Raw genomic sequence first — 24,355 nt, forward strand, 5'->3', positions numbered from 1 at the left:
AGTCTTCAACTTCCAAATGAGTAAGATCATCGAGGCCTTTAAAATCATCATCATTCAAAGCAAGATTTGCCTCGACACTGTCATCATTTTTGTTTGAATTCCCTGCCTCAAAATCAATTTTAAAGGTCAAGTAAGACTCAACTGGGGCATTAGTAGATGATGCTCCAACATTATTTGTCTTTCTTTTGATGGAGATTTGATAAAGCCTGACAAAATGCTCAGGTGCACGGCATTCAATCTTCCAATGACCGTTCATGCCACAGCGGTGGCAGTACCGCTTTTGCCTCTTGAAGGATTGTTTTGAGAACCCATATTGTTCTCTCGTTTGCCATGACCACCATGATGACGACTATTATATCGTCTCTTACCATTGCCATGCCCACGTACATTCATATGGCCATGATTACTATTCTGTCTTTTTCCAGACTTATCAGGTCTAGCTGCCATATTCGCTTCAGGAAGCAGAGCTGACCCTGTGGGACGGGCTTCATGATTTTTCAGCAAAAAGGTATTATGTTGCTCAGCCACCAGAAGGCATGAGATCAATTCAGAATACTTTTTAAAACCCCTTTCACGGTATTGCTGCTGTAATACCATATTTGAGGCATGAAAAGTCATAAGAGTCTTTTCCAACAAATCCTCATCATTCATAACATCCCCACGTAATTTCATTGGGAAGTTATTCGAAATACAGTAGAGTTATACTTACTTACGGTCTTAAAATCTTTCAACCGTAGGTGCATCCACTCATATCGAGCCCTTGGCAATACCGTAGCCTTAAGGTGATCATACCTTTCCTTCAGGCCTGTGACGACCCGGCCGGTCGTCTCATGAGTTACCGATCCGTTTCACCCATTTCTGCTTCTATTTGCTTTATTATCGGTTTTATATGTGATCAGGTTGGTTGGTTCGGGTTCGGAAAGGTTTTGAGAAGGTTTGAGACACTTATTCTCTTTTAAGAAAGCTTAAGTTGGAAAAGTCAATCGGATGTTGACTTATGTGTTAGGGGGCTTGGATGTGAGTTCCGATGGTTCGGATAGCTTCGGGAGGTGATTTGGGACTTTGGAGTGTGATCGGAATGTGATTTGGAGGTCCGGAGTAGAATTAGGCTTGAATTGGCGAAATTGAGTTTTTGGCATTTTTCGGTTGATAGGCGAGATTTTGATATAGGGGTCGGAATGGAATTTCAGAAGTTGTAGTAGCTTCGCTATGTCATTTGGGATGTGTGTGCAAAATTTCAGACCATTCGGACGTGGGTTGATATACTTTTTGATCAAAAGCGGAATGCGGAAGATTTTAGAACCTTAGGCTTGAATTCGATGTGTTTTGGTGGTTTTGATGTTGTTTGAGGTACTTTGAAGATTGGTATAAGTTTGAATAAGGTTATGGGATATGTTTGTGCTTTTGGTTGAGGTCCTGGGGGCCTCGGGGTAATTTCGGATGGTTGACGGGAAGTTTGGAAGTTGGTTGTGGCAGCTGAAGTTTCCCATTTGCTGTCATAACCGCACCTGCGGCTAGGGGACCGCAGGTGCGGTCTCGCAGGAGCGTAAATGTGGTCACAGATGCGGCCAAGGGCCTGACCAGTTGGAATCGCAGAAGCGGTAGGGGAAGCGCACCTGCGATAGCGCAGGTGCGGGCAGCATATCGCAGATGCGATTTTGGCCCGTTAAGTGGAATCCGCAGGTGCGGCCATTGGGACCGCAGAAGCGGTCTCGCAGGTGCGACTTATGGACTGCAGGTGCGAAAAACCTGGGTCAGAATAGTTATATTTCCTCCTTCGTAATTTTCAGAGGATTTCTTCACTTTTAAACACGAATTTGAGAGCTTTGGGCGATTTTGAAGAGAGAATTCAAGGGGAACTCATTGAGGCAAGAATTTTGGACCTCAACACTCGATTCTATGGTGTTAATGCACGGATTAGAGATGTAATTAAAGGTAAAATTAGAGAAACTAGGGCTTAGAAGCCTAGGCCTTTGATCGAGGTTTTGGAAGACCATTTGTGGTCGGATTTTGGAACTTTTTATATGTATGAACTCGTGGGGAGATAAGGAATCTAATGATGTTAATTTTATCGAATTCCGAGATATGGGCCCGGGGGTCGGGTTTTGCTAATTTCGGGATTTGTGATGTTTTTCGATTATTTTCGAGTGGGCTTCGTCCCTTTAGCATAATTTAATGGTTACGTTCTGCTTTTTGGTAGATTCGGAGCATCTAGAGACCGATTCGAGGGGCAAAGGCATTGCGAGCTAGATTTCGGGCCGGAATGAGGTGAGTAATGATTTTAAATGCTGTCCTGAGGGTATGAAACCCCGGATTTCACAGTGTTCGACTATGTTGAGGTGAGACACACGCTGGATGACGAGCGTGGGGTCGTGCACCGTTGGGGATTGTGACTTAGTCCATCCCGAATGACTATTTTATTGCGTATTTGATAGCTTATTGTTTGATATTGTTATGTTTTGGGCTAAATGCCATATTTGGGCTTCATGCCAACTGTTTGAACCCTTAGGGGATTTTTACTGATATTTTCCTCACTATTTGATTTCATACTTGTGCTCAGTCATGCCATATTTTACTGTTTTCAAAAACTCAGCTAAGTTATTCTGTTTTAAACACCTTAAATGATATTTTAAAAGATATTTTGAGCTGAGCTTCATATTTTACTGTTGCCCGAGGGGCTTATGGGATTCTGACTGAGTAAGGCCGAGGGCCTGTATTGTGAGGATACTTTTGGGTCGGGCTGCACGCCGCAGCAGTGATATACTGATTATGATAATAAGGCTGAGGGCCTGAGATTGTACGCCACGAGGTGGCTTGTGATTTATATGAGGCTGATAGCCTGTTTATGATGCCACGAGATGGCTTGATATTACGCTTGGACCGTAAGGGGCCCCTCCCGGAGTCTGTACACCCCTAGTGAGCGTAGGTACCCATTGTGATATGAGATATAGCCCGAGGGGCTGGTATTGTTCTGTGATATTGCCCGAGGGGCTGATTCTGCTGTTGTTACTAAGCTCGAGGGGCAGTTCTTGTGTGTTTACCTTTCTAGCTGCTTTTCCTTTACATGTTTAACTGCTTAAAAGGTGTTTTATAAGATTTCACTGTTTAATTGTGTTTACTGATTTTGTTCTGCCTCTTATAGCTTATTGTTGTATTTAACGTGATTTTATATCGCTCAGTCTTCATTTATTGTTATTACTCACTCAGTTGGAGTACTCACTTTACTCCCTGACCCCTGTGTGCAGATTCGAGCGCTACAGGTCCTGCTACTGAGGGTTGATAGTTTCCAGCAGATCTTCGGAGATTTACTAGGTAACTGCTTGGCGATCCGCAGCCCAGTGCATTCTCCCTCTATTTTATTTTCCTTTTTGATTCAGTTATGTAGTAGTGGATTAGTCTTTCAGATTTGTAGTATTGTTTTAGATGCTCATGACTGGTGACACCCTGATGTCGGGCTGTGTTGGTTTTTAATTCCGCAACTTATACTATTATCTCGGGATTTTATTTCTATTAAAGACTTAGTATTTATTTAATTAATTGCTTAAAGTGAAGTGGAAGTGTGTCGACTGGTCTTGTCTTCACGAGAGGTGCCATCACGACCGGGTTTGGGTTTAGGGTCGTGACAAGGCCAGTCCACAATTCAAGTGGATCTTTCACTATCAAATATTCAACCTTCAAACCTTCATCCAAATGACGACGAAGGAAAATCATAGCCTTCCCTTTGTCTTGGCTTGATGCCTCATTACCCTGAGTAATGGTGTTACCAAGGCCTTTAGTGGCTAAGTGAGTCTCAGCATCGAGAACCCATGATAGATAATTCTTTCCAGAAATGTCAAGTGTCACAAACTCAAGCTTTGACAAATTCGACATAGTGAAAACTATCAAAGATGATAAATAATTAGAAATCATTAGGATAATAGCGTAAAGAATCTTAAAAATTGACATAATATCAAATTTGTGATTTATATACACTAAAGTAATAATTCCATAGAAAAGAATACTATTTGTTTCTTCAAATTATTAGTATATCTTTGATGTTAACTAGAACAAAAATGTCTTCTAACTTTAACACAATTTCAAATGTAGAACAACATAAAATAAGTATTCTTCTCTCAATTAATTTTATTAACATGAAAATTAGCAACTTTCACATGACAATCATACAAATAACTTAAAATAAAGAAACATAGAATTCTTTATTTTTACACATATCTAGAGATGCGAGAAATTATAAAACTGCATATTAAAGATACTAATCATGAAATCAAAATATACAACGAAGAAAACAAAATGAACAAATATACCTGAACAACAAAAAAGAGCTCAACTTCGTGCTGATAACGTGTTAAGAAATGTAGCTCAAAGTAACAATNGCTGCTGTAATACCATATTTGAGGCATGAAAAGTCGTAAGAGTCTTTTCCAGCAAATCCTCATCATTCATAACTTCCCCACATAACTTCAATTGGGAAGTTATTCGAAATACAGCAGAGTTATACTCGCTTACGGTCTTAAAATCTTGCAACCGTAAGTGCATCCACTCATATCGAGCCTTTGGCAATACCGTAGCCTTAAGGTGATCATACCTTTCCTTCAGGCCAGTCCACAATTCAAGTGGATCTTTCACTGTTAAATATTCAACCTTCAAACCTTCATCCAAATGATGACGAAGGAAAATCATGGCCTTCGCTTTGTCCTGGCTTGATGCCTCATTACCCTGAGTAATGGTGTTACCAAGGCCTTTAGCGGCTAAGTGAATCTCAGCATCGAGAACCCATAATAGGTAATTCTTTCCAGAAATGTCAAGTGCCACAAACTCAAGCTTTGACAAATTCGACATAGTAAAAACTATCAAAGAAGATAACTAATTAGAAATCATTAGGATAATAGCATAAAGAATCTTAAAAATTGACATAATATCACATTTGTGATCTATATATACACTAAAGTGATAATTTCATAGAAAAGAATACTATTTTTTTTATTCAAATTATCAGTATATCTTTGATGTTAACTAGAACAAAATATATTCTCTCAATTAATTCTATTAACATAAAAATTAGCAACTTTCACATGACAATCATACAAATAACTTAAAATAAAGAAACATAGAATTCTTTATTTTTACACATATCTAGAGATGCGAGAAATTATAAAACTGCATATTAAAGATACTAATCATGAAATCAAAATATACAACGAAGAAAACAAAATGAACAAATATACCTGAACAACAAAAAAGAGCTCAACTTCGTGCTGATAACGTGTTAAGAAATGTAGCTCAAAGTAACAATATAAAACAAGAAGATAATTAGAATAAGAGAAGAAGAGATAACTTTCTTATTTCATCAAGTGTTCAAGTATCTCCCATATCACATTTCATGCCTCTATTTATACTATTATATAGAAGGATACAAAATGATTGTCTTAAACATGACATTAACAATTGAGATCATGGGGGAAGATCATGGGGAGGGGTTATGGAGGTGTGGGAGTTGCAATCATAATAGTGATGAATAGTGGGAGGTTATTTACATGATGGGTGAAAGTAGTGGGAGCAGTGGAAATCCAGAATTACTAAAGATTTTATGACAAAGTACTACTTTTTCAAATAAATTTTGTTGTAAAGACCAAGCACCTGTACCAAAATTTGAACATTTGTTCAACAAGTTCTTTTCTCAATTTGTGATACCATTGCAGATCGAGTACTTTTTTCAAATTTTTTGACCTGATCCAAGAAGACAATTACGACATATAGTACTTTCCAATTAAATACTATTTTTTATTCCAAACCTGACATGTTACCTGCCAGGAGAAGAATATGTCTGTACAAAGCCGGATCACTTACAAGTATAAAGTTCAAGATTTTAATTAGTTCAATTCTCTCTTACAAGTACAAATTACAAAGTTCACGATTTTAATAAGTTCAATTTCAACCCTATAAAGCCAGAGAAAAACTTCCAAATGACTCTTGAATTTGTATGTCTGTTATTGCTTCTCCCTTTGCTTATGGTTTTATGAATCAACAGCAGCCTCATCTCTTGTAAAGCCTGGCTGTGAAAAGAGTTGTGGAAACCTTACCATTCCATATCCATTTGGATTGAGTGCCAGTTGCTCCCTTAATTCTTGGTACTTAATCAAGTGCGATCGAAGTACTAATCCTCCTAAACCTTACATGAATTCATTTCTGCAAGTTGAAGTCCAAAGTGAAGTGATATCTGTGTCACTGGAAAAACAAACTATTACTACCTTAGTTTCAATAACAAATTTATGCAATGGTTCAAGCCAAGGCAGTAGAATCATCACAACAGGTACGGATTTGTCTGGAAGCCCTTTCTATTACTCAAAAGATAGGAATAAATTGGTGCTTGTTGGCTGTGGAAATAGTCTTGTGACACAGAAACAAAATGTTCTTTCTGGATGCACATCTATCTGCAGCGAAGGCACAACATTGACCGGATGCTATGGCATCAACTGCTGCCAATCTCTAGTACCTTTTGATCTTAGCTCGTACAAAGCAAACTTCACCAGCTCGGGGATTCAGCAAGGAGCTCCGAGATGCAGTTCGGCTTTCTTGGTAGACCAAACTTGGGTTCCTGATGAAGTTGCACAGCCCTTTACTTTTCTTGGTTATGCTCCTGTTGTTTGGCTCTGGACTATCCAAGCCAAAGAGTTAGAAGAGGGGTTGCTTTGCAATAAATCTGATGCTGCTGTTAAGTTGGAAGATGGTACTTCTATGGCAAGTCTGCAGTGTCACTGCGGACCTGGAACACAAGGAAATCCATACTTCTCTAATGGATACCAAGGTAAAATTGGCTGAACACAATCATTTGGAGTAATATTTATGTGTAATTATGAGTTCTCTGTTGCATCGAACAATATCCTGCATATGCACATCACATGAATCAGATTTCTGGGAGAAAGACTGACTATATGAGTAGGAGACTCGATTGAACACTATTGTAGAGCAAACAAGAGAATGCATTTTGCATCGCCTGAATTGTTTGTACATCAATTTAGGCCTTGTCAGTGGCAGAAGACACTAGAGATCAGGTTGAGGGCAATCAACTACATTGAATTTATAATGAGTGTTAATTCTGTATAATGTAACCCTAATTTTTCCATTTTTCACACTCCACCAACACCACTGTCCCTCTCCCCCTCTCATTTTGTGGCGAAGAAACAAATCAAAGAGCCTAATTGAAAAGGAAATCAATAGTATCAGCATTTAGAATCTAAATAATAATTTCTCTTTCATTTCTTGATTATGTTCTAAGCAGTAGTACGTGAAGTTCAAAGTGATTTGATAAAGTTACTGCAAAAATTAGGTTGACTGTAGGAAATTTTTTGCTATGGAGTGCGGAAACTAGGATTTGAAAGTGGAAAAAGCTCATTCAATTAACCTGATGCATATCATTCTAACATTGTTTTCTATGTCATCAGCCATTCAAGGATGCACCAATTGCGCAAACGAATTTCGCTTCTCAAAGTGGACATCTCCCAAACTCATTGTGTGGAGTGAGTCACTTTCTATTGTACTTGCTAGAAACTTGAAAACTCAACATTGTCAGAACTACATCCAGAAAATGGTAGACATCCTAATTTTGATACTTTAGTGGTTGCAAATCAAGAAGAAAGAAAGCTAGGTCTAAAAGTTATCCATCTCTGCGTTTCTACTTTCTACTATGTTCAATCACAGAAAGACTCAGAAATTTCCTTCAACAAAGAGTATAATACCAAATTCTAGCCTATAGGTTAATTCTGCTCACTTCTGTCAACAGGTACAATCATAAGTAGTGGACTGCTGCTTATACTGTTTGGGAGCTATTTATTATACAAGACATCCAAGAAGAGAAGGAATAAAAACAGAAACAAATGTTTTTTGAGCGAAATGGTGGCCTCTTACTGCAGCAGCAGCTATCATCCAATGATGGGATCATTGACAAAGGAAAAATATTCACTGCCAAAGAGCTGGAGAAGGCAACGGATCACTTCAATGAAGATCGCATACTTGGTCGTGGAGGTCAAGGCACGGTATACAAAGGCATGTTACCTGATGGAAAGATTGTAGCCGTGAAAAAGTCCATGCTGGTAGACAAAAACCAGTTGGATCAGTTTATCAACGAGGTGGTTATTCTTTCACAAATCAATCATAGAAATGTGGTGAAGCTACTCGGCTGTTGTTTGGAAACAGAAGTTCCTCTACTTGTATATGAGTTTATAATTAATGGCACACTTTACAGCCTCATACATAATGAGAATAATGAGTTTCTCTTACCGTGGAGCACACGTTTGAGGATTGCCACAGAGGTTGCTGGAGCATTGGCTTATCTACATTCCGCAACTTCAGTTCCGATCAATCATAGGGACATCAAGTCGAGCAACATACTTTTAGATGAAAAATACCGTACCAAGGTGTCAGATTTTGGTACTTCAAGGTCTATTTCAATTGATCAAACTCACCTAACAACCGGAGTCCAAGGGACCTTTGGCTATTTAGATCCTGAGTATTTCCAATCCAGCCAATTTACAGAAAAGAGTGATGTATATAGCTTTGGAGTTGTTCTTGCTGAACTCTTAACAGGAAAGAAAGCAATTTCAACCACGACAAGCGAAGACAGAAGTTTAGCAACAAATTTCCTTTTGGCAATGGATGAAAATCGCCTTGATATGATTCTACATATAGAAATTTCACAAGAAGGTAGAAAGGAGGAAACAATGGCAGCTGCTAATATAGCATATCGTTGCTTGAACTTGAATGGTAAGAGAAGGCCAACGATGAAGGAAGTAACCATAGCATTGGAAGGCATCAGATCACAAGTGCCTTCCGCAGCAGTAACAAATTTTCAACTGGAGAAGGGTGATACAGCAGAAAGAACTGCGATATCAGTAGTTAACACATGGACTAGCACAAATAGTACTTTCTCGTCAAATATTCACCCATTGTTGTTTGAAACTAGTTGATTATTATCTCGACGCAGCCATGCAGGGTATATCAGTTATTCAGATGAACTGGATTCAAGGTTTTTATTTCATGAAGTAAAAATGCAGTTCTTATCTTTAAACCTCTCGAGGTATTTTATTGCATGTAAATGAAATGTGGAACCATAAATCGGAATAGAGTACTTTTGGATTCTTTATTTTATTTTTTATTTTTATTAAGTTCAACTAATTTCATTTCTAAACAACAGCTGATTAGCAAGGTAGGGGTAAGGTTGCGGACACACTACCCTCCCCATACCCCACTTGTGGGATTACACTAGGTTTTATATTGTTGTTGTTGTTGTTGAACAGCCGATTAGCAAATTCTATAGGTACAAATTTTATGAAATCTCTTTCTACCGGGAATTCAAAAAGTTTTTTTTAACGCCAAACAAAAATAAATAAGTAATAAAACGTTAGAATAATTTGAATCAACTTGAAAAAAGAACTCAACTATTCTGAAATTATTTAATTATTATCAAATTGAATAATTTAACAATTTCCCTTACATATTTGATAAAGTATAATTTTTCAATGTCTACTTTTCTCATTGTGCTGCCAAGGATTGTATATGGCTAAACTTACATGAATGGTATATGTAGGTCTAACTGATATTTATTTTTCCCTTAAGACCAATACTCGTTCTTGATAAACATTGTCTAAGAGCTTAATTAAATTTTTTAGGAATAAATATCTTTAACGTGCTATCTAAGACCAAAATCTATTTGTCTGAACCAAACATATAAAAGGTTTTCAACTATGGAAGCTGTAAGACTCACTCAAGACACCATTCAGATCATACCCACAATGATAAAAAAATCTTAAATTTACCCACTTTTGGAACAACTTCATACATATGGGTCTGAAGTTTAGAGGTTATGAGTTCAGCCATTTTGCTTGAAATTCAGCTGTTTTTGCTTGAAGTTCAGTCGTTTTTTACTGAAGTTCAGTCATTATTACCCAGAAAAAAGTCTGGAGTTAGGCTTGATAATTATGTCTGAAGTTAAGCTTGATCAAAGACTATGTCTGAAGTTGCCTCTATAGTACCCGTAACTGAAATCTGCAGATATTTTATTTAATACAATTTTCTCAATAATTTCGTGCTGATGGAATCAGAATCCGTAAAAAGATAACTTTATCTAATTGAGGAAAAAAGAAACAGAGAATATGCAGAATCCATAAAACAGAGAATCTGTTTCTTTTTTGCATATTCTCTGTTTCTTTTTTTCCCTGATCTTCTTCTCTTTCTTTTCTAAAATTTTGATTTCATGTTGTCGTCGTTGTTGTCGTAGTAACAAAGGATAAACTGTTTAATTTGTGTCTTTTTGTATAGCTTTTTGGCTAAGAACATTTGGATTCTTCAAGTTAAGGTTTACTAATATGAGAATCTGAATATTAAAGAATTCGACCCATTTTAGGATAAACCTTTTTTGATGTTCTTATTGTCTGGTTCTGCAATTTATATGATAATGGATCGAAGAAGATTCTTTTTTTTTTCTTTTTGGACTGAGAGGACAACTCCAATGAGAACGGCCTACTGGTAAATGGGAGTTTGAGAAGTTTGAAAGTTGTAAAAGAAATTGCAGAAGTTAGTTCTTAAAAAGAACATTCATGAAGAGTAGATTTTTAAGTTGAGGAAATTCAATCTTTTGCATATGACTTTTCCTTTTCTTAATCAACTATTTTGTCTCTCATAAATCTCTTTTATTAGTAATGAAAATTTATTCGTACCCCAATGTTAATAAATTCAAGACATGCATGTCTTTATAAATATATTTATCATTTATCATAATAAATTAAAGAACAATATGTCTTCTTACTTTAATTGCTAATGGAAATTTATTGATTTGATTAGAGTATCATACACAAGTAATCTTTGAATGTGTATATTTAAATTTCAACATCTGATTTTCTTCTAATTTTTTCCCAAACCTCATAAGATTTCCACATATCATGTCTGATACATATGGGCGATCGTATTTAAAAGAGATTGTTTCTTCCAAAATACCTTTCCAATGTCTGGCAAAAAGAGTTTGTGTTCAAAGAGATTGTATTTGAAAGAGTTTGAACCTTATTTGTGTTCTGAATTTGATTAATTCATGATTTGAGTTTGAACTTTCTTTGGCTTTCCAATGTGGCAGAAGACATAGTTTAAATTTTCTTCGGCTTTCCAATGTTCTTTGGCTTTACCCACTTACTATTGTTATTTTAAGTATCTGAAAGGCTATCAGGAAAGCTTATTTTTGAGATTGAAAGTAGATAAGGATGAACAAACAGATCATTGTAATTTACTTGCTTTAAAAGACTTTGAAAAATCCGCCTTCAAATTTTTAATGGATAATCTGATTGCTGCAACTTATCATTTACATTGATGAAAAGGCAACCTTCGACAAATAATCAGCAAGTTCATAAGTTTAAGTAGTTTTAGTGTTTGCAACTGTAGACATGTAAAAAAATTATTTAGTCCATATAAAATTTGGATTAAATTCAATTGGGTTAAATAATTAATTTGGGTTTTACAAATTAAATTAGTCCATTTTATTATTTTCAAGCCCAAGGTCCATTTCATTTTAAGGCCCAGACTCATGCCATGTGTCAAGTGACATGGCATATCCAGTCAAACTCCAGGCCAATAGGGTGACGCCATGTGTTAAATGATGTGGCAATCCAAGTCAAAAAGCAAGAACCAACCATAAGTCGCCAAGTGGCTAAAATGACATGGGCCAATCAGAATCAAGCAAGAGAGTTCTTATGTAGCTTGAATGTCCATCCTCTACAACTATAAATAGAGGGGTTATATAACTCTTAAGGGACATTCAGAGTTGGAGAAGAACACTCCACAATTGGTGAAGGCATCCATAAACAGAGAGATCAATCATCAAGTGCTTAGTTCTTCAACAAAGGAGTGATCAACGGAGTTCTTCCCGGAGATCAACTCGTAACAACAAAGTGCTGGTCGACGTTCTTGGCGATTAAAATATCACAAGGAGGTCTGCATCATCCTACATTCGAAAAAGACGCTACTCAAGCCCTCGAATCACGGAGAATTTTAGAGAGGAGAATCAAGGGATACATAGAATTGTACTCACAAATATTTATCAATAAAATCTCTTTTTCTTCATATTATTTTTGTTGCAGTTTATTTTTCGTACTACGAAAATTTGTTGCGAACAAATTTTGGCACGCCCAGTGGGACCAATTCTGCCCTTCATCTCTCCTTCTTGCAAGTTGAAAACTACAAACTTCAGATCTACTGCTACCAGGAGCGGATGCACCTTGGCTTAAGCGGTGTCATCCGACACCGCTTCGTCGGAAAAGTTTACTACATATATATATGTAATTAATATGCAAAAAATAGCATATGTAGATAACAAAAAAATGATGCTGTTTTAACGGAAAATTGCGTAAGCTCACGTGGTTAAGTACATTTTTTGTTTCTCTTAGGTCGTGGGTACAAACCCCAGCAGCAACATGCGTTTTTGTTTTAAGAGTTATGTGCCCTATCTACTAAAATATTACTCTTATATTAACTTGGAGGATGCTAGTCCATTGTTAGTTGTCATTTTCTTTTTTAAGTTGTCTTTTTTTTTTTTTTTTTGGGTGTAGAGGTTGTTTAAGAACAATTTACAAAATCATGTGAATGATTAAGTTTTGAGTAATTATATGATGCTTTTATAGAAAAAAAGAGGTATTTGGAAATAATTTTTAATGAGGATAGTAAATAGGAAAAAAAAATAACGATTCAGCTTAAAAAATAAATACTCATCGAGGAGAGTTGTAGTAATAGTTTGAATGTTGTTCTTTTTAATATGATTCGATGTATTTTTTAATTTGATATAATTACGTAAATGTGTTTATTTATTCATTTTTTTAAATATCGACACCGCTTGAGAATAATCCTGCCTACGCCCCTGACTGCTACAATGGCCTTCCGCAAGTTTGATGTTTCATGCAAAGATGCTACTGTTGCCACATCCGCTGAGCTCAGTCATGTTGGCCCAATCACTCGAAGCAAGTTCAAGACTAGTGTCTTGGATGGATCCGAATACTTCGCCTCCTTGGAGATGGCAAAGAAAAGCAGATCTCATATGTCGCAACCGCAATCTCTGGGGGCAACACCCCATTCTCGATGTTTGGCGAACTTTCTCAAACAGCCTCGAACCTTGGCGGATTTGAGGATTTGGTGGATTCTTCTGTTTTAACGAAAGTCAATGCCTTGATGGCTGACGCAACTAACGTGGACGAAAAGTTTTCCATGATGGAACAAACTATAGAGGTCTTGAAGAAATCTATTGAAGACAAAGACCTTCAAATCGCTCAACTCATGAACAAATTGGAGGCCTATGCACCTGGAGAGTCGAGCCATGTCCCTCCTCGTTCACCTGTCTTCACCTCCCAGAAAACAGTTGTCGAGGAATCATTTGCAAAGTTAAACATTCCAAAGGAAAAGCAATCTACTTCAGTTGCGGCGTTATCTGTCCAACAATTGCAAGACATGATAACAAACACCATCAGAGCTCAATATGGCGGACCATCGCAAAGTTTGTTGTACTACTCTAAGCCTTATGCTAAGAGGATTGATTGTTTAACCATGCCCACCATTTATCAACCATCAAAGCTGCATCAATTTGATGGCAAAGGGAACCCAAGGCAACATATTGCCCACTTTGTCGAGACTTGTAGCAATGCTGGAACGCATGGTGACCTTTTGGTAAAATAATTTGTTCGTTCTCTGAAAGGGAACACATTTGACTGGTATATTGACTTGGAGCCCGAGTCCATTGATAGCTGGGAGCAACTTGAGAAGGAATTCCTCAATCGTTTTTACAATACCCGAAGAACTGTAAGCATGATAGAGTTGACAGGCACCAAGCTAAGAAAGGACGAGCCCGTGGTGGATTACATTAATCGTTGGAGGGCGTTAAGTTTGGACTGCAAAGATCGCCTTTCAGAAATATCTGCTATGGAGATGTGCATTCAAGGAATGCACTGGGGCCTTTTGTACATTCTACAAGGGATCAAACCGCGAACTTTTGAAGAACTGGCAACACGAGCGCACGACATGGAGTTAAGCATCGCAAGTCATGGAAAGGCATCTCCATTTACTGATAAGAAGGAGTTTAAGAAAAATGTTGGTGAAGGAGGATAAGACCCCAAGTCAATATCCCAAAGAGGAGAAATGTCGTCCCACCTTGAAGGAATTAGAGGCGAAGGTTTATCCATTTCCAGATTCAGATGTACCCACAATCCTTGACGAATTGCTCGCTAAGAAAGTCATCGATCTCCCTGAATCAAAAAGGCCAGAGGAAATTGGTAAAGTTGGCGATCCGAAATACTGCAAGTTTCATCGCGTCATTAGCCACCCTACAGAGAAATGCTTCGTCTTGAAGGAGAAAATCATGACTCTTGTAAGTGAAGGAAAAATCATCATAGACATGGATGAGACTGCCGAAGCAAATCACGCAAGTATCGCGCTCAAAGAAAAGGAGTGTTCAAGGTTGCAGAACGCGTCAAGCACTGCCTTCTTACAATTTGGAAATCTCGAGCCCGTTGAAGTTGATCTTCCAAGGAAAACTCTTGAAGGTTCACTAGAGCTGGACACTAAGTCCAAAGACAAAGACGATGAGGGTTGGACTCTAGTCACTCACAAGAAACGAAGACATCAAGAAGTTCTAAGGCTACCACTTCCTAAGCCAAGAGCAAAAATAAATGATGTGGATAGGCTACAACCACCAAGAATTATCAAATCTTCCATTAGCAAGAAGATTAATGGTGCCTTATCGCCGAAGTTCCGAAAGCCCATCACATTGCGTGAATTATTTCCTGGAAAATTCCTTCATGGAGGTCATGTTAGTGCAACTCATGTAGTTTCTAGTACTGACGAAACAAAGGAAAGCAACGATAAGCTTGCTCCAATGAAAACACATGAACATCATAATGACGGAAAAGTTGTCACATGTTGTGCAACAATTTCATTCACAGATGATGACTTGCTGCTAGGGTCTAAGCCACATAGCAGACCTTTGTTTGTTGTAGGGTCCATTCAGGAACAACATCTCAATCGCATACTTGTTGATGATGGTTCGGCTGTCAACATCATGCCAAAGATGGTGCTAAAAAAGCTTGGGATCTCTATCGATGAGCTATCCAAAAGTAACCTAACAATCTAAGGTTTCAACGAAGGAGGACAATGAGCCATAGGTATGATCCGCGTAGGATTATCCATTGGTGAGATGAATTCAAACACCCTGATTCACGTCATAGATGCTAAAACATCATACAACTTGTTGCTTGGACGCCCTTGGATTCATGAGAATGGGGGTATCATCTACTTTGCATCAATGTCTGAAGTACAGAAGAGATGGTGAGATAGTAAAAAATGATGCAGACATCAAGCCTTTCACTGAGACGGAGTCATACTTTACAGACGCAAAATTCTACCTAGATTCTTGTAAACCGAAAGTGGAGAAACCATCATCAGATGATGAAGCTGATGTCAAGTCAGAAGAGGAAAATGAGGCTCAATGGACTGCCACCAAGCTGGCTAAGAAGGGAACGGAAGAAGTCTCCATGAAGCTATCATCATGTGAAGGTGACATACAGACAAAGACTGAGGAGCATCTAGTTTTTCGCTATGTTCCACGTGAGCGTCGAAAGAAAGGGCAACCTTTGCTACAGGAATGTACTCCAAAGAAGCAAATGAGTCACAAAGATGTCCAACATTTGAAGGAGCATATGGATGTCCCAGTTGCACAAATCCCATCCGTGACTTGTGAGTCTGCTAAAGGCAATCTCCAAGCTGATAAAATAAAAGGGCACTATGATCCTAAGGCCTTCATACTGCTTGAAAAGTCTGGTTATGACTTCTCCAATCCATCACAACTAGGAGAACTCAAAGACGAAGTCACTGGTGAAAAGATACATGGGCTCAATGAGTCCCAAATGAAGTTGAGAAAAACAAGGGCACTACGTCGCCACTCCAAAGTTTGGGTTGGGGTTCAGTTTGGCAGAGCCTCTTCGAATTTCATCAAAGAGAAGCAAAGAGATAGCTTCATCACAATACACCTCGGTAGAGGAGATGAAGGAAGTTAAGGGCAAGAAAATATAACAACGGGCTTCAGTATTTGATCGCATTGGAGGCTCAACCCCTTCGGTCTCGGTGTTTGAAAGGCTAAGTCACAAAGGTGAACGTTGTTGATACCCAATTTTTCCCTGTATATTTCAGTATGCAAAATACCTTCAAAATAGCCTGTATATGCATATATAATCATGTCCCAATGTTTTACTATTTTCCCCTAATTTTCAAAAAATTTTAAATCAATTTATTGCTTTATTTTTTTCAGAAAAACCCCAATAATTACTCCAAAAAATATCACTTTTGTGATTTATTTATTGGATTATCATACCTATACTAAAATATAGCTAACATAATTTTCGCATATTTTTGTAAATTTGCTTAGTATTTTTAAAGCTAAATTGCATATAATTGCAATATTAGCCTCTTTTAAGATTTAATCGTGTTTGTATTTATAAAATTAACTCCAATATTTTTAATTTAATAATTATGTATTAGTAGTCATTTTAGTACTTTTAATTTATTCCCAAAAATTATTTTACTATTTTTTATAAAATAAACAAGGGAAAAATGGCTATTTAAATATTAGCCCATTTTCCTTTTAATTTTGGCCTGATTTGGCACCTAATTGAACCCAATCCTAAAACCCAATTACCCAGCCCAAATCTTAAACTACCTGACCCACGACCCTTTAAAAATAACCCGCCCGGATCCCTATTCAATCCAAGCCGTTGATCACAATGATCAACAGCCACCATTTAACCTTTCCTTTTTTAATTTCCCATTACCCCCAAACCCTAGTCATTTTTTGCACCTGCAGCCGCCCTTTAATTCCCCCTTCTCCCAATTCTCTCAAGCTTCCTCAGAAACCCTAGCCGCCTCCCTCCACTTCCACCCTAAAATCGCCTGAATCCATGGCTTCCAAAGCCATTAAAGGCCTGTACCTGCCTCCTACGACTCCTACATGCCTGGTTACTATGGTTTCGAGGTCAAACCTTGAAGAAGCTTGGCCCAGACGTTGTTTCATTCGAGTTCTATGGCTGTCTCCGACCTCGCTCCGGCCAGCCATGGCTGTTCAAGCTTGATCTCGGCTTCTCCTGCTTAGACCAATGACTTTCCAAGCCTTTCTCACCATCTGGATTCTTCTGAAACCCTAGCCTTCGAGGTTCTTCTGATTCTTTTAGATCCGTTGTATATCTGTGTTTTATCTAAGCTTTTAAACATTTTCTTAAAGTTTCTTTCAAAACCTTACCTTCAAAATCTTTACCTTTTCCGATTTAGGGTTCTGTTAAGTCATTTCAAAGCTTTTCTGATTTTTAACATGTTCTACCGTGCTTCTTATGTTGTTCTTCTACTGTGTTTCTTATATTGTTCTTCTACTGTGTTTCTTATGTTGTTCTTCTACTGTGTTTCTTTATGTTAAAAGTCTTAGTTCTTCTTACAATTTCTGATTTTATTTTCTTTGTTGATATTGTTGCCTGATTCTCTTGTCTTTCATCTTTATACTCGATTGATGGTGAAAACCCCAAAATTTGGGGGTCATTCGAGTTTTGAGACTGTTTGCTATGTGATTTGCTTGTTCCCCATCTCTGAATTTGTTTGATTTCATGTGTATAGGACCCCGTCTTAACACTTAGGTAAGCCTTAGGGTAATAACTAACTTAATCTGTTTCCATTAATAATTACAACTAGTAGGCAGGCCTGATTCGGGCTTCTTATCTGAATTATGTAATAAACCAGTCTGCCTCAACTTTTAAAACTCTCCCTCATGTTTAATTCTAATTAGACCTAAGCAGTACGTGTAAGACATGCTATTATGTGCTTTCTTGTATGCAAGGAGGTATATATGAGCCTTGTTTGTTTCTATGTGTTTTCCCCAAATATGCAGTATGTGTTTTGTATGTCGCCTTAGAATTTTACCTTTGGAACCCCAAATAAGCCTAATATCCATCCCTTTAGGATTAGTAGTCCTAAATGCCTCCGGGACTGATAGGAATGGGACAAGTAACAGCATGCAATAAGTAATTGAGACCAATCCGCGTTTTAAATACCCTAACAGGGTGGGATGGGTAGATATGGATATGATGACCACGCGATAATGTCACGTGTAGCCCCTCATTGAGGAGTGATTACCGGGCATTGTGTGGGGTGATCCATATTATTAATAAACCTAGGACCCCTCTCCCTTTATTCTTTATTTCTTTCTTTTCAGCATTTTAACTCTTTATTTTTAAAATCAGCTTTTCTAATTACTCTTTCAAACCTTGTTTACTTTCAAACCTTTATGTGATGAAATCCCCTCTTATTTGAGCCTTATTTGTTTATATGCTAATTGCACCCAAATTCACAATAATTGTCTGGCCGGGAATGACAGTAGTGGATTCTGAGGGGTGCCTAACACCTTCCCCTTAGAATAATTTCAAGCCCTTACCCTATCTCTGGTTATCCCAAAAAAAAAAAATCTTTTGGTGTCCTAATGCACCCTAATTATTAGGTGGCGACTCTTCAAATGCAAACCCAATTTCCAAAAGGAATGAGTTGTCCTTCCAAATTTCACAAATCGGATTTCGCGAGAAAAAGGGGGTGCGACAGCATGGCGACTCTGCTGGGGAATTTTTTTTCCAGCCTTTTACCATTTCAGGCTATTATTGTGAATTTATGCTTCTTTATGCGCAATTATTTTTTTATTTCTTTTAAGCGTTCAATTTCCTTTTCAACTACAAAACTGAGTTGTCTCTTTGTTTCTTTCCTTTACTGCTTTCCTTCATTTCCTCTTTAAATTATGAAACTGTTGTATTTACAAACGTGCAAGTACATGACAACATGCCTTTAATTGTTGCATAATCATGCTCATAATCATATTCCACTCGTGCCAAACAAATCCTATAGCAACGGTTATAATGAGTGGTTGCGCTCTTCCAATATTATCACCCCCTAAATCCGAAAAAGGCATATTTGCGGTAAAACCAGTCGATCAACGGTGTAGTCGACGGTTCCGTGCCTTTCCCCCTTGAGTTGTCCGCTCAAGGGTACCAGTCTAAAACCCCCATAGAAACCTTACTCTGTTTAACTGTGCGTGCATCATGGTCAAACCTAGCCGAGTCAGTTATGTTGTCCGTATAATGACTCTTTAAGATAGCCTTGTCCAAAGTCCACTGTGTTTTCCTGAAACCCAAACAGACATTATCACATTTTGTGCATTTATATGGAGAATTAAATGCTTAATGCTAATTATTGATGTTAAATAGTCGAGTCCGGTGGGGGTAGGGTCTAACCCTTCTTTCTTGCAAATAATGAGGCACGAAATCCCCAGATTCGACATGGTGACCAACATCCACCCGAGAGTGCTAAGCTGGTGGAAAGATCTTCATTCCAGTGACCAGACTCTTGTCCAAAAATATCTAGGGAATCTACCCTCCCTCCTGGAAATCCAACCCAACAACAAGATCATAGAAGCTGCTACTCTATTTTGGGATTGTGAAGGTCCGTCTTCCGCTTCAGGGAAATTGAGATGACGCCCTTGCTAGAAGAAATAGGAGGATTAGCCGGTTTGGTATGGGAGACTCCAGGTTTATTGATGCCTGAGAACCGCAAGTGCAGGGGTTTCCTCAAAATGATGGGTCTGAAAAAGAATCCAGAACTGACACGCCTCAAAGAATCCTATATTCCCTTTGACTATTTGTACGAGAGGTACGGTCACAGCAAATCCTACCGTACCTATCCTGATGAGTTTGCCATCACCTCATTGGGACATATCCATCAAAGGGTCTTTGTATTCATGTTCTGTTTTCTGGGGCTGATTGTGTTTCCAATGAAGAAAGCGAGAATCCACCCCGACTAGCCATGGTCACAAAAACCTTAATGGAAGGAATTGGAGGGCAACTATTCAGCATTGTGCCTATGATCATCGCGGAAATATGCCGAGCCCTAGAGAAGTGTCAACGGGGAGCTAGTCACTTCGAGGGTTGCAATTTGCTACTTCAGCTGTGGCTCGTGGAGCATCTACAAAAGGGTGAATACCAACAAGGCATTCAACGAAGGGACTGGGACGATCATATCGCTTTCCATCACCCAAAGCGAATGAATTATATCCCTGATATGTTTGCTCAGCCGGAGGATGCCAAAGGATGGTTCGAGCTATTTGATAATTTGACCAAGGAGCAAGTACAATGGATGTTCGAATGGTTTCCGACCGAAGAATTCATCGCCCGATCCCGAGATGCACCTTTTTTGATATTGATCGGTCTGAGAGGAACGTGCCCTTACGTCCCTCTCCGAGTTATGAGGCAAGCTGGTAGGAAGCAGGTTATACCCAGGGTCGACAAGATGAGCCATTTCCGGGCTGACTTCCAGGCTGATGATAGTCCTTACAAGTGCCAAGCTCAGCATATGTGGCACTGCAAGATCATCATGGAAAGGGATACCATCGAGCCAGATAGATACCACGCCGGTTGTGCTCCCTACTATTCAGGCTGGTTGGAGGATAATCATAATGGTCTGGGCCATCCCGGATATGTTCAAGGTCACAGGATCTTAGATGAAAAAGCCGAGGCACGGGTCAAATAGAATCAACTACGCAAGAGGATCCGGGAATGCGAAAGCGAGCACCGTGAGATACAAGAAGTCAATCAAAAACTAATTGAGGAATGGAAGGATATGGCTGTCAGTGCCAACAAGCGACTGGGATATTTGGAGCGAGGCATAGTGGAGCTGGAAAGAAGGTTTCTCAAAAGGATCGAAGACTGTCAGAATGCTGAGGGGAACGAAGGCGGACATCTAGCCAGAGCCTACCTGCTGCTGGGACTTCGCGAGCTCGGGAAGTTGTTCGACGGAGCCAAGGATGCCGAGTCTGGGGAGGGTCCTTCAGGGACCAAGTAGATAGGACTTTATCTTTTCGTTATTTAAAATGTAATAAGGCCAATGGCCATTAGTGACTTTATTTTTCTTGTTATTTAGTGTCGATTTGGGATTCGTCTATCTTTTATCAATAAAATAAGGCACTTAGCATTCCAAGTTCTCCAAGTCAATTTGTCGTTAGTCCTACCCAAATTAGGACACGATTTACATTCCCGTATTATGTGTTTAAATATTGCAACATTTCTTCATGAACCCAACTAACTTGGTTACCTTTTTGTTTTATTTTTGTTTGTTATTCCCCTCCCCAAAGGTTAGTTCATGAACTCTGGCAACATCATCCTATTTCACAAGATCCAGGGGCCCTCCACCCACTCCTCCTCTCAGTCCCGTCAAAAACAAGAACAAAGGGAAGATGGAAAATTTAAACAATGCCAGAAAGGAAAACTCAACTGAACGAGCAGAGGTCAGTCATGGTCATGGTACTTTGGTTCCCAAGGAAAATGCATCCCAATTGGAACAAAGCTGCTGAAATTTCAGGAAAACTTGATCAGGTTCGGAATCTGGTGAATCTGTCATTTTCCCTCACTACTCCAGATATCAATTTCCCAAATGCTAATGCTCAGAACCCTTCACCTCCACAGAATCTCCCAAAGCAACAGAACCATCCTACTCCTCACCACCACTACAACACCTGCCATACTTCCAACAATACCCCGCTGCTCATCCCGGAACCACAAAACTCCACAAATGACCACTGCCACACCCACCATAACGCCCACATCTAAGTGGAGACTATGCCGCACTCCACCCAACCCATCTCAAGCACGCCCGAGTCTGATGATAAAGATTTGCTTATCAAGAACCTAGATGAAGAACTTAAGAAATTGACTAGCCGGATCCAGGGTGTTGAAGGAAACAAGGGAATTGAAGGGTTGAATTATGAAGATCTTTGCATACGGCCAGATGTCGAACTGCCCGAGGGGTACAAACCTCCTAAGTTCGAGATGTTCGATGGAGCAGGTGATCCCAGGGTCCATTTGAGGACATATTATGACAAGTTGGTTGGGGTAGGAAAAGACGAGAAAATCCGCATGAAGCTATTCATGAGGAGTCTAAAAGGAGATGCACTATCCTGGTACATCAGCCAGGATCCTAAGAAATGGTCAAGTTGGGTCGGTATTGCCTCTGATTTCATGGACAGGTTCAGATTTAACACAGAAAATGCGTCGGATGTGTTCTACATTCAGAATCTGAAGAAGAAACCTACAGAAATGTTTCACGAGTATGCTACTCGCTGGAGGTCGGAAGCCTCTAAGGTCAGACCTGCCTTGGAGGAGGAACAAATGAACAAATTCTTTGTCTGGGCACAAGACCCGCAATACTATGAGAGACTAATGATGATTGAAAGCCACAAATTTTTTGACATCATCAAACTGGTGGAACGAATCGAAGAAGGCATTAAGAGCGGTATGGTCACAAACTATAAGGCCTTGCAAGCTACAAACAAGGCCTTGCAATCTGGTGGTGTGTCCAAAAAGAGAGACGTAGGATGTGCGATGGTTGCACAAAGAACCAAATCTCCAATCAAATACCAAACCTACCCAATGCCTTCACTCACATATCAGCCTACTCCAAACTACCAAGCACCCTCACCCTCTTACCAAACTCCTCACCCTCTTACCAAACTCCACCACCCACTTATCAATCACCTCCACCACCCACATATCAGCCTACTTCACCCAAATATTCCCAATCCGCACATGTTTACCAAGCCTACAATACTCAACCAGCCCACTATCAATCCCCACCTGCACGCCAAAACTTCCTTAGACCTCGACCAAACTTTGAACGAAGACCTCCAAAATAATATACGGCTATTGCCGAACCTATCGACCAGTTGTACGAAAGACTTAAAGTTGCTGGTTATGTCACCCCTATCCCTGCTGTAACCACTGAGAACCCTTCTCAGTGGGTTAATCCAAATAAATCATGTGCATACCATTCCGGCATGAAAGGACACACCATTGACGAATGTCGTTCTCTGAAAGATAAAATCCAGACTCTAATTGATAACAAGATTATTGTGGCAAAAGAGCCTGCTCCAAATGTCCGCAATAACCCTCTGCCTAACCACAAGGGAGAAAGCGTTCACATGATTGAAATAGAGGATGATTGGGATCCCAAGGGATCGATCGGTTTGATCACAGAAGATGACGACCCAAAGAAACCGATAGTCACCCTAAATCCGATCGTAGTCCAGATTCATCCCTCTGGGGATGCCGAAGTAAATATGTCCATACCGCTGGAGTTTGAAACATCACCATCAACAAAGACGCCAGCGCCAATTGAGGTTGAATTCGTGTCTCCAGCAAAGGCACCTACACCATTCGAGGTTGCAGTTTTACTGCCCAAGATGTAGGCTCCGTTCTGAGTAAAGATAGCCACGCTAATTCCAGTGACAATGTCAGCCATAACACCATTCCATATAAAGGCTATACCATGGGACTACACAGCCGAGGCAAGAAGGAAAGGCAAGGTTATGTTCGAGGAAGCTATTGTGGCACAAGGTATGACGAGAACTGGTAGAGTTTATACCCCGGAATATCTGGCTGAGTCGAGCAAGCAGGCTTCTAGCCGGCCAACCATCACCGAGATCGGGCCAGATGATCTCTAGAGAAAGATACAGGCCAAGGAATACTCGGTCATTGATCAGCTGAACAAAACACCGGCGCAAATTTCTATCCTTGCTTTGCTACAAAATTCCAATGCACACAAGAATGCCTTGTTAAAGGTGCTGAGTGAAGCATATGTGCCAAGCAACATCACTGGCCGAGAGATGGCTAACATGGTGGGACAAGTATTGGAAAGTCATAAGATCACTTTTCATGAGGATGAGCTGCCACCAGAAGGGTTGAGTCACAACAAGGCATTCCACATCACCGTGCAATGCGAAGATTATTTTATCACCAGAATCCTGATTGATGGGGGATCCAGCCTCAACATTTGTCTGTTGGTAACACTCAGGACATTGAGAAAGGGACTGCATGAGATCAAGGACGGGGCCATCAACATAAAAGCTTTCGACGGTTTCCAAAGGTCCACCATTGGGAAAATTAGTCTGTGATTGCAAATGGGGCATACTTGGTTCAATGTTGATTTTCGAGTGATAGATGTGCCGGCAGCTTACAATCTGCTGTTGGGACGACCTTAGATTCATGCCGCTGGGGCCGTAGCGTCAACATTACATCAGGCAGTGAAGTTTGAGTGGAACCACCAAGAGGTGATCATTCACGGCGACGGTAGCAATCCCATATACAGTCGCCAGACTATCCCAGCAATCGGAGGCAGAAGAAAGATAGGTGGGGAGACATATCACCGCATCGAGCGAGCCAACGTCGTTGACAAGGACAAATGGTGGGACAAAAAAATCGAGAGCATATTG

General features: G+C 39.5%; 2 protein-coding genes and 1 pseudogene across 2 annotated transcripts; 1 reads left to right on the forward strand and 2 right to left on the reverse strand.

Annotated features, from left to right (window-relative positions):
• LOC109219486 lies at positions 253–3,870 on the reverse strand. The gene is made up of 2 exons (XM_019383950.1): positions 3,673–3,870; positions 253–585 (listed from the first exon to the last, which is right to left on the reverse strand). The coding sequence occupies exons 1-2, from the start codon at positions 3,868–3,870 to the stop codon at positions 253–255; spliced, it is 531 nt and encodes a 176-aa protein (XP_019239495.1).
• Positions 4,360–4,839, reverse strand: LOC109219494. The gene has a single exon (XM_019383958.1). It carries the CDS (start codon positions 4,837–4,839, stop codon positions 4,360–4,362), a length of 480 nt encoding a protein of 159 aa, XP_019239503.1.
• Positions 5,968–9,240, forward strand: LOC109219503 (annotated as a pseudogene).

The sequence above is a fragment of the Nicotiana attenuata genome, chromosome 2 (genome assembly GCF_001879085.1).
Source record: "Nicotiana attenuata strain UT chromosome 2, NIATTr2, whole genome shotgun sequence".
NCBI lineage: Eukaryota > Viridiplantae > Streptophyta > Magnoliopsida > Solanales > Solanaceae > Nicotiana > Nicotiana attenuata.